This window comes from Bactrocera tryoni, chromosome 1 (genome assembly GCF_016617805.1).
Source record: "Bactrocera tryoni isolate S06 chromosome 1, CSIRO_BtryS06_freeze2, whole genome shotgun sequence".
NCBI lineage: Eukaryota > Metazoa > Arthropoda > Insecta > Diptera > Tephritidae > Bactrocera > Bactrocera tryoni.
Window position 1 is genome coordinate 64,678,478 of NC_052499.1, and position 11,582 is coordinate 64,690,059.

At 38.7% G+C, this 11,582-nt stretch overlaps 1 protein-coding gene across 4 annotated transcripts in view; it reads left to right on the plus strand.

The window, feature by feature from the left end:
* Positions 1 to 11,582, plus strand: part of LOC120772315 (G protein-coupled receptor kinase 2) — a 244,281-nt gene extending 232,699 nt beyond the window's left edge. For 3 of the 4 annotated variants that reach the window (XM_040100835.1, XM_040100845.1, XM_040100854.1), the window contains 9 exons: positions 306 to 426; positions 484 to 1,209; positions 5,669 to 5,774; positions 6,052 to 6,241; positions 8,388 to 8,636; positions 8,708 to 8,865; positions 8,944 to 9,147; positions 10,111 to 10,374; positions 10,449 to 11,582. In XM_040100835.1, coding sequence (XP_039956769.1) covers positions 306 to 426; positions 484 to 1,209; positions 5,669 to 5,774; positions 6,052 to 6,241; positions 8,388 to 8,636; positions 8,708 to 8,865; positions 8,944 to 9,147; positions 10,111 to 10,374; positions 10,449 to 10,541 — 2,111 coding nt within the window. In that variant the 3' untranslated portion in view covers positions 10,542 to 11,582. The remainder of the gene's footprint in view (positions 1 to 305; positions 427 to 483; positions 1,210 to 5,668; positions 5,775 to 6,051; positions 6,242 to 8,387; positions 8,637 to 8,707; positions 8,866 to 8,943; positions 9,148 to 10,110; positions 10,375 to 10,448) is intronic. The other variant, XM_040100864.1, reaches the window with a different exon arrangement.

The window sequence follows — 11,582 nt, forward strand, 5'->3', positions numbered from 1 at the left end:
TTCAATTTGATGGGTTGTTGTCAGTAGCATTCTCATTTATGCTTTTACTCCATTTTATAAGTTCATAATACAGCTCGCCCTTCTGATAGCACCAAATATAGAACATTACCTTGGTTAGCTTCGTGGATATTTGGCTTTGCCGTTGACCGTTTGCCAAATTTCATTTATGATTTTTTTGGTTTTACGGTTGTCACCCGTCACAATCTGATACAAAAATTCGTCGACCTTTGTATACAAGTATATGCTACATTTTTGTCACAGTCATTGCTTTTCATTAAAAACAGTTTTACACTCATCTCTTACAGATATAAGTTATGGTTACGTGATAGACCAACAACCCATCGGCCGTATTTTGTTTCGGCAATTTTGTGAAAGCAAACGGCCGATATATTTTCGGTATATTTCGTTCCTGGATGAAGTGCAGCGGTGAGTATGAAATGCACCACAATTCATATCATTATGTATGTATATACCAATTATTAGAATTTCGTTTTTGCTCTCCTCCAATGCGAAATTTAGATACGACGTGGAGTACGATGAGAATCGTATCGCCATTGCGGTCGACATTGGACGACGTTTTCTGGCTATTGACACGCCAACCGCGCTAAATAACGGCATTTGCGATATCGGCGATGTCATACGATCGGCGAATGAGAATACAGTTGATGACGACGATGCCAACAACACAAGTTCCGCCATTGAGAATAACACTGCTGCAGAGACTGAAAATCACAATAATACCACCGCCATTAATAGCAGCAGCAATAATCACAAAAACTACGAGCATCACAATGGCGATGAGCACAACAGTGGCAGCAAGCAACAACAGAAACATGTATTGAGCGATGGCAGTGCGACACATGATGCCGGCGGCTCTGGTGGCGGTGACAGTGGTGTGGATGCGGGCGATACAGTTGGTGGCGGCAGCGGCGAAGGTAGTGGCGGTGGGGGAGGTGGTGACGACACCGGCGGCGGTGACCTAAACAAGGATAGCAGTAATTGCCATTATAGTCCGGGTGTGGGCAAATTGAATCCCGCTACCGGCGATGAACTGGTGCTGGACGTGCTCAATGATGATCTTATTGCGCGAGTGCGTGACAAGATCACGAGCGGGAATAAAGAACTCTTCGAACCGTGCGTAACGGCTGTGAAGGCTTTCCTGGCCGGTGAACCATTTCAAGAGTTTGAGACTTCAATGTATTTCCATCGGTGAGTGTGTGGTGAAAAGAAATTTATTTAATATATGTTATTATACTTTTGAGTCGTAAAGACAATCTAGAGCTCGCGAAAAAGTCCTTACTTCAATAGATTATTCTGGGGGTAATCAAATAGAATCAAATTTATCTCTCTCTCTCAGGATTTATTAAACAGTAATTTGTGTCTGTAAAAAGATTTATAAAGACCCGGTCTTCAGCATCTCAATTTTCAAGAAAGTCTCGACGAGTAACTATTCCAGCTGCCCATATTATCTGAAACTAAGTTAAAAACGACATCTTAAACAATGTAACTGTAAAGCTTTCAAATCTTAGGTGGATACGTGTGATAGTCCGAGGACCATAGTGACCCGATTTCACAGGAGAAGTTTTGAGGCTTCAGTTTCTCGGTGATCACCTTTTCATTCGACAAAAATTTCTTCCCAACGGGAATTCATTTGAGATCTGGGAACAGGAAATAGCCGCTGAGGACCAGATCTGAAGAATATGGTGGGTACGGAAACAATTCGAACCAATTTATGGATTTTTACCACCGTTATCACTACTTGTGACATGGTGCATTGTCTTGGTGAAACAGCACTTTCTTTTTCTTCAAATGACGCTTTTGACGGTCCTTCCTTTCTCAAGGTGGTCAACAAAAACTGTTTCATGCGCACCCCAAACTACAGACGCCAAAACCTTGCCAGCCGAGTCTTGCGTTTTTTCACGCTTTGGACCGGGTTCATCGGTGCAGCCCACTGACTGTCGATTGAACTTCGAAGTGAAATGATGGATCCATGTTTCATCCATTGTCACATATCGACGCAAAAACTCGGATTTAGTACGCCTAAACATCTCCAAACACCGCTCCGAATCATCAGCTCGTCGTTGCTTTTGGTCAAAAGTGAGCTCGCCCGGCACCCACTTGGCATACAGCTTTCTCCTACCCAAATATTTGTCAATAATATGATGTACACATTCAATTAATATCATAAGAGTGCCTGCTATCTCGAACAACTTCATTTTACGGTAATCCAAAATTATTTTGTCGATTTTTTTTGTGTTTTCCTCGGTAACAACGGCTTTTGGGCAACCACTGAGCTCAACGTCTTCGGTGCTCATTTCACCACGTCAAAATTTAGAAATACCAATCCTCGATGGTTGATTTTCCTGAGGAAGTGTCCGTAAACTCGTCATCAAGCCAAGCTTTTCCTTCAACCTGATATCTAAAGCAGCGCTACAATTTCCCAAGTGCTGCCATACAAACTGTCGAATCAAAATTAAGTTCCTGTATGGAATATTTTGTATTTATGAAGGGTTTAATGCATCAGGCAAACAAAGTTAACGTATATTCTTGTTTTTTTTTTTAGCCCCAAATCCTTTAAACATAGGTTGCTAGGCGAATATTGCGAATTTTTTTTATCATTTATGCAGAAGCCCTCCATAATTGCATTGGCAAAACAATGAATAGCTATTCTTATGTATTTACATATATAAAGAAATAAATACACTTGTACGTACATATACGTATGTATGTATTAGCACTCTCTTGTGTATAAATAAAATTGAATTGAAAAAACGCTCAAGCACTTTCTATTATCTATTAATACTAAGCGATTTGCGTAAGAGGGATTTCCCAGTAAAAAAATATTTTGAATACATACAGAGACGCATACATTCGCATTTGTATTTAAGTGAGCACTTGCACGAACGTGCCCGCTCATATCATAAATACCTTATATCGCTGTACACATTGGCTATTATTTGTCGTCGTCAATCGCATAAAACAGCTGTGTAAATTATGGTATGCCATTTAAATGGAAATAGAAAAATATTTTCTTAAATTAGATTAGCTAAAAATGCTCACATCGCTGTTTGCGCGACAAATGCCGTACAAATGGCACCTGCATTTGCCCATAACCATGCAGACATACAGGCATGGACAAAAAAATAGAAACAACTTATCTGCTAATTAGTTAAGGGGACATGTTAAGGTATTCATAAAATTTAAAGTAAGTTCCGTTAACTAGTAGTAACAATAATGCAATTGGTCCAAATTGGCTTTTAAAAAGTGATCCATTTTGAGGTTCCTTACTTTTTTGAAGAAAAAACACATTAACTTGAAATTAGAAAATGTTTATTATGAAAGAGCATTCCCAGGCATTTTTTTTTTTGTTTTGAAGTTTATCTCTTTCAAATATTGGCCGCGGTTACCTCTCTGATACTCCATTCGTTAAGTCCAATTTTCGATGATTCGTTCGAGTATTTCGACTAGTAACTGGCGAATGACACGCGTGATGTTTACTTCCAATGCCTGAATCGAAGCGAGGTTGTCCGCAAAGACTTTAGACTTTACATAACCCAAGAGGAAAAAGTCGAACGGTGTGATACGAGTATCACACGATCTTGGTGGTCAATCGACCAGGCCAAAAAGGGAAATTATCTGCTCACCGAAGTGTTCTCTCAATAGATCAATTGATTGATGCAAAATGTGGGAAGTGGCTCCATCTTGTTGAAACCAAATGTCGCCGAGATTACGAGCTTCAATTTCAGGCATCAAATAGTCGGTTATCATGGCGCGATAATGGTCGCCAGTGACGATTACGTTCTCACCGGCATCATTTTTGGATGATATGGACCGATAAATCCAACGGACCACTAACCACACCAAACCGTTGTTTTTTCTGTATGAAATGGAAGCTCTTGAACCGCTCATGTTGCTCTTCGACCCAAATTTTGCTTGTTTCCATAGTCATTGAGCCAGAAATCGCTGAACAAAATTTGGCTCGAAAAAGTGAGATCTTCTCAGAACTTTTCAAGTGCGCTTGGGAAGGTCGTGCGGTTTCAGTTCTTGCACAAGCTGTATTTTGTACCCTTTCAAAACTCGCCAAGTCGTTTCATTCGTCAAACCGAGTTGCTGTAAACGGCGCCAAATCGACTCTTTACGGTCTACGCGTACACTCTCAGCTACGGCTGCCATATTTTTTTCACTGCGTGCTGGCCGTGTTCTATTCGATCGAGTATTATCCAATAATGGCTGCTGGGTCTTAAGGGAGTATTCTGGTCTAGAAGCATGAATGTAAAAAATTTCAAAAATTATGAGCTGACGAAGTGGGGGGGTCTCTAGAAATTTCCACGTGACCATACCCATGATTTCAACCCTCCTAGTTATCTGAAACCAAAAAAAAAAAGATTATTAATCTAGAATAATGTCGCAATGGCAGGAACTACGGAAAAGTAGGAAAATTTTTTTTTCACGAAATGGCGACTGCCTGAATTTTTTTTGGATCACTTTTTCTGACTATTTAGAATTTTTTAAAAATAATATAAAAAAAAATTGGGGATGGGACTAGTTCCAACCATAGACAAGCCTATAAAGACTCTATAAAAATTTCAAGTAAATCGGTCCAGTAGAACCTGAGAAATCGTGGGTATCGTTCCGAAAAAGTCAGCTTTGAGAAAAACGCGTTTAAAGGTTCGCGTAAAGTCTTTTGTTCGATTAGTTCCGGCCGAACCAGTTTGGATGCCGGGTCAGAAAAATGTCTATATCTCCGAAAATAATTTGAATTTTGGAAAAACCTCTTGTACACATATTCTTGAATAGTTAAACTTTGAAAATAAAAAAAAATTTCGATTTTTTTTAATTTCTATACCAGAATACCCCCTTAAGATAAGTGATGGCGTTGCGAATAGTATTGATATTGAAAGTGTTGAATTGTGAATCGACTGAAAAGTTCGAACCGTTTCAAATAAAACATTATTTTTTGGAAAATCAACGATTTCATTATTCAACAAAGTCAGCATCAAGAGCGAATCATTGTTTATAGCGATCTTCCAGCTGTGGATTATAAGTTAGGTTAGTTTCGATGACTGATCCTCAAGGCGAAGATCGTGAAACCATAAAGCAATATAACTCATGTATTCAATCTTATAAATCGACAAAGCGCTTTGTATAATTCCTAATCCCCGCAGCTCAGTGGGATATCTGAAAATGTGAGCCCAAAAGTGTTAAAGCCTTGATCTTGCAAACGCGTGGCATTCAAACGCTTGGCAAATTCAAGAAGTCTAGAGACGGCTAGTCTTACTTGCAAACAACTCACTGAATCTCTTGCGATGGCTTTTGGGTCAAACGGAGTACAATTTATGGTAGTCTACACATTTCCTATGCTCGGTTTGTCTATGAGTTGGTCTCCTATGGTCATTATAGGGCGTTCAAAATAAATTCGGAAAAATTTTACATTACATTTATGGACATTCGGCTAAATACTGCCAAATTGTTTGATGTTGTTTTTCTTCTTTTCTTCAAAAGTGCTCTAAACACAATTATATGTCCTAACTAGGTGTAGCGTTCTGCTGCAAATCAAAGATACATACTTGTATATACTTACATACATATGTATCGAAAATGTATTGCTGCCAACAAGTATGACATAATTGCATTTTAAAATAATCCACTTCCACCTCTCACAACACAGTTATTTGCAATGGAAATGGCTCGAGGCGCAACCCATCACCTACAAAACGTTTCGCATGTATCGCGTATTGGGCAAAGGTGGCTTCGGCGAGGTCTGTGCATGTCAGGTAAGTGCCCAGAACAAACGGAACTATAACATACAAACACATACACACACCTACAAGCTATGCGAGTCTTCGAGTTGTGTAAAAGTGTAAACTATGCAAATAGAATGCAAATCCCATTTTTATGGCGCTCATGTTTTACAATGAAAATACGAGTGCCATAGAAATATTTTTTTCTATTCGTATGTATGTAGTTACACACTACTTTCTCGTCGCATTCGTGTACCATTTTTTGGTTTCACATCTTTTATCGTTTCTCTTCTGTTTTTGTTGTTTTTAGGTACGTGCAACTGGAAAAATGTACGCCTGCAAAAAGCTCGAGAAGAAACGCATAAAAAAGCGCAAGGGTGAATCGATGGTGCTCATAGAGAAACAGATTTTGCAGAAAATCAATTCCCGATTCGTTGTTAATTTGGCGTACGCGTACGAGACGAAGGATGCCCTCTGCCTAGTGCTAACGATCATGAATGGTGAGTTATTAGAACATTTGATTTTTGGTAAATAACCGTTATTTTTAATGCATGATGTGCCCCAGCTGTAGTCGAAAATTGTGGAAAGGATAAGTGTGATATGATTCGAGAGATTTTCGTTTTCTTTTTAAGAGCCATCTATTTTCGTTATTTTATAAAGTATGTTACAAATTTTACAGATAGGAGAATTGAGTAGGTTGCTCTTATTTTTTACAATTTGGGAGAAAAATATGACAAGAAAGTAAAGCTACATATATGTATATCTTCTTTATTGGCTCGGCTTACGCGGTTATAGTCGAGTTTAGAAAAGCGTGTCCGCTGTCTCTTAATTCGCTGAACTAAGTCAGTGTTGTCGTACATCTCGTACAGCTCATCTTCCTATCAACTGCGGTATTCGTCGTTGCCACCAATGACCAAAGGTCCATAAATGTTTTGCAGAACCTTTCTATCGAAAACTATTAACGCCGATTCAGCAGATGTTGTCATTATCCAATCCTCTGTACCATACAGCAGAATGTGCATGATGAGTGACTTGTGGAGTTTGGTCTTTGTTCATCGTGGGAGAACTAAACTTCTCAATTGCCTTCTCAGTCCGGATTAGCACATGTTGGCAAGAGTTATTAGAGTTGGAGTTAGAGTTGGATTTCAAGGCTGACTTTATCGGTGGTGTTAATACTGGTTCCAAGATAGACGAAATTATCTACGGCTTCGAAGTTATAACTATCAACAGTGACGTGGGAGTCAAGTCGTGAGTGCGATGACCGTTTGTTTGATGACAAGAGATATTTCGTCTTGTCCTCGTTCACTACCAGACCCATTTTCTTCGCTTTCTTATCCAGTCTGGAGAATTCAGAACTAACGTCGGATTGTTGAGACCAATAATATCAATATCATCGGCATACGCCAGAAGAATGTACCTTCTCTATTCAGATCTGCAGTTCGAATTATTTTCTCTAGAAGTACATTGAAGAAGTCACACGATAGAAGGTCCCGTTGTCTGAAACCTTGCTTGGTATCGAAAGGCTCGGAGAAGTCCTTTCCGATCCTGACGGAGCTTTTGGTGTTGCTTACACAGCCGTATTATTTTTGCGGGGTATCAGACATGGCTACATAAAGGCCGCACCTTTTCGTGCTGTCAAAAAGGTTGGTGTGTCCTCGATCCTCTTTTAACGGTTCGGTTTCAAGATTTGGCGTATAGCGAATATCAGTTGTTGATTTTCCAGGTCTAACGCCACACTGATAAGGTGAAGCCATCCAATCAGTTTGTTGACGATGGGCTTCAGTCTTTTACACAGAGCGGTCCATAGAACCTTATTTGTGATGTTGAGGAGGTAGCGCAAATTGTGGAGTCTCAACTTTTGGTGAATTAGGCAGAGCACCCTTAAAATTCCATTAAAGGGCACGCCTTCGTCCGACCTTATGCTACAAAGAAGCTGAGTTCCTTATCAGTTCTTCGCCACCGTAATTGCATTTTGAACTTCTTCATGGTCGAGCAATGGAACGGCCGCTTCATCGTCATCGATTGGGGAATCGGGTTCACCATCTCCTGGTGTTATGCTTTCACTGCCATTCAGCAGGTTGGAAAAGTGGCCCCCCATAATTTCAGTATACTCTGGGCATCAGTCACTAGATCACCTGTGGGGGTTCTACAAGGGATGTCTGATCTTTGCGAAATTGTTAGAAACTGCCTAGCCAATGAGCTGGCAAGATTGTCATTCGATTGGAAATTCGCTGGGTCTCCATTGTTCTTTTGCGTTTTAGCGCTGGATCTTACAATTCGCGTGGGCTTAGCAGGCGCTCGTCAATTGTCAGCATTTATGCAAGATCCTTCTGGATTAGAGTACTACGCGGGAGATCCACTAAATCCACTATCGTAGAGATTATTTTCTCAATATCACGAGGAAGTAAAGCTACACTTGTTTGGCTCAGTCCAAACCAGTCCGCATCCATGCGGTAAGGCTAAAAATATTGTCGGAGGTAGATTGTCTAAGTTGTATTAAGGAAGCTAATCGACAGATATCTCTTTGCTGTTCATAAATGTCGGTTAAAGTAGAAACAACCATAAATTATTTTTGTTTGTTTAATGTGTATGTTATTGCATATATTTTATTTTTTCATTCTCATTTCACCTTTAATACCTCCATAGGCGGTGACTTGAAATTCCATATCTATAATATGGGTGGCGATCCGGGCTTCGAAATGGTGCGAGCACGTTTCTACGCTGCCGAAGTCGTCTGCGGACTGGAACATCTACACCAACAGGGTATTGTATATCGAGATTGTAAACCGGAGAATATATTGCTGGACGATCACGGGCATGTGCGAATATCAGATTTAGGATTAGCCGTCGAAATACCGGAGGGTGATTTGGTGCGCGGGCGTGTTGGTACAGTGGGTAAGTACGCAAAGCTTTTGGTCTCTTAATATTTATGTTTACTTATGTGTTTATGCTTAATTGTGCTGCAGGTTACATGGCTCCAGAAGTGATCGACAATGAAAAATACTCATTCTCACCGGATTGGTTCAGTTTCGGTTGTTTGTTATACGAGATGATCGAAGGTCAGGCGCCATTCCGCATGCGCAAAGAGAAGGTGAAACGCGAAGAGGTCGATCGGCGTGTGAAGGTGAGTCGAAAAATCATTAATGAGAATATTCTACAAAGTTTGCCTAACCTCATGTTTGTTTCTTTTTGAATATTTTAGGAGGACAATGAAAAGTATTCTAGCAAATTTAGTGATGAGGCCAAATCATTATGTCAGCAGCTGCTCGCTAAATCCATAAAAGTACGACTTGGCTGTCGAAATGGTCGCTACGGTGCGCGTGAAGTAAAATTACATCCATTCTTCAACTGTATTAACTGGAAACGGCTGGAGGCAGGCATGGTGAAGCCGCCCTTTGTACCAGATGTAAGTATGACACATTTATTTTAAGAAATAATGTTCGCCATACAGATTCGAAAAATTTTAACCAATGTCGGTATAACTCCCAATTTTTTTTTTTTTTGTTTTTGGAGACTAAAACCATATTTAGTTAAGATATTATACTGCAAAAATTGTATATTTTGCAGTGGCTCTCAACTTGTTTCTAAATACAGTTACAGATAAAATAATATGTACGATATATCTTTCAAACTGAAGAATAATTTTCTAGCAAAACCTCAATTAGGGTATCCTAATAATACGTGAGCGTCGACAAAAATGGCTGAAATCGCTGAATGTCTTTCCCTAGTTAACATATATGAGAAGTTTTATCTCTTCAGTTGAAATCACGCCATATTTGTTTAAGTCAACGTATGAATTATTTATTGAAGTTAGATAAGAATCCTTAGCTAGTTAGTACTTTATAAGAATGGTACATTAGGTGCATTGATTTCTGTCCTTTTTTTACTAAAAAGAGATGATTTCGGTTCAAATATTTCCGAAGTCTTACTAGACTCTAAAGCACGTCACAAAATAAGGGTGATAATGTATTTAAATAAAGTCTTTATCATGCACTTGGTACGAGGTAAGCCATTTTCGGTCCACAAATGTCATTCGAAAGAATATCTCAATATATTTATCATTGCATTCCGCAATAACATGATCCCAATCCTCGACCCGCGGCGCACACAAACACCCCGACCTATCATTCATTCATAAATAATCATAAAACCCAGTCTCAGACAGAATCTGAAGTCTGCGTTACCCTCAACAAACCTAACGTCCCGCATATACTTGTAAGTCATTCGACCGTTAAGACTATTGTCCCATTGAAGTATAATGTCTTTTGAGAAGCTTACAAATTTGTTTTTCTCCCTTCATATTTACTTTATTACATAACAATATAGTTTTCGAGTTAAGTCATTTATTGAAAATCGTTTTATTCCACAGCCGCACGCCGTGTACGCCAAGGACGTGCTCGACATTGAACAATTCTCGACGGTGAAGGGTGTCAATATCGACGACTCCGATACGAATTTCTATAGCAAATTCAATACCGGCTCCGTGTCGATTTCATGGCAAAATGAAATGATGGAAACCGAGTGCTTCCGCGAACTGAATGTATTCGGCGTCGACGACAGTCCAACGCCCGATTTGCTGATCAACGCTGTGCCGGAGCCGGAAAAAGCTGGCTGTTTTCCGTTCAGAAGAAAGGTGCTTAATCAATATTATTGAAAAATTAACTTAATTTTGTATTTAATTTATTTTTATGTTTTTCATGATTGCAGAAGAAGCAACCGCTGCGCACACAGCCGATACCCATTCCCGAACACTTACTAACCACTAGTCACAGCGTTTCCTCGACGACCGTCGAAAGCTGATAGCATAAGTAAATAAGTAGCAATAATGATAATTATACGCAGGCGCATTGAATTACAAAAAAAAAGAAAACAGAAAACAAAAAAAAACATCAATAATTGGTGCAAAGCCAGCAACAAACACACAAACATACATGCTGGTGTTTTCGATGTTAAACTATAAAACTACATTTAAATTAATTAATGTAGCGCATACATACATACATATATAAGTAATCATACACATACACATACGCACACACACCCACACGCACATACAAACACAGTGGCGTGTGCAACAAACGACACAAAAACATTGTTTTAGATTACGGTGTTAATTAAGCGAGAATTTTCTAAGCAGAGACGATACACGATACAAACAAACTATGCACAATACAACAACAACTAACACACAAAAACACCTTTTTTTGCATTACATAAGCATTAGAGATTTAACAAATTTTTTGCAAATGCATTACGCAACTATCTAATTGTAGTTATATAATATGTATTCGGTTTGTAATCTTTTTGTATTGTGCAAAAATAGCAACAAAAACAAAAAAAAAACAAAAACGACAAAAATATGCGAAAAAGTTTATAAATAACTGTAGTTATAATATTTAATAATATATATACATATGTATGTATTTACCGTTAGGAGCTATGGCGTAGCGGTACATTTGTAATGACTACTCGTACATATTACTTTAAAACTGAATGTGGAACTAGTAAACAACAACAACAAAAAATACACCCAAAAGACTATGCCAACAAGTGAAAACAAAATATACATACATATACGCGCACATACATATGTAAGGCGCAAAGTAATGCAAAAAATATTGAAAATACACAAATTAATGTAATTATGAATTGTTTAGAAACTCAGCTCACAATGTAACTACCAAACTACAATACTAACGATTTTGGTAAATGTTTTCTTTTTTACAACTTTGACTACATACATACATATGTGCATACATATATGCATGTACATATACAGCAGCCGTTGCATACTTAAATATCACATGTAATATACATATACTGCATCCACACATACATACA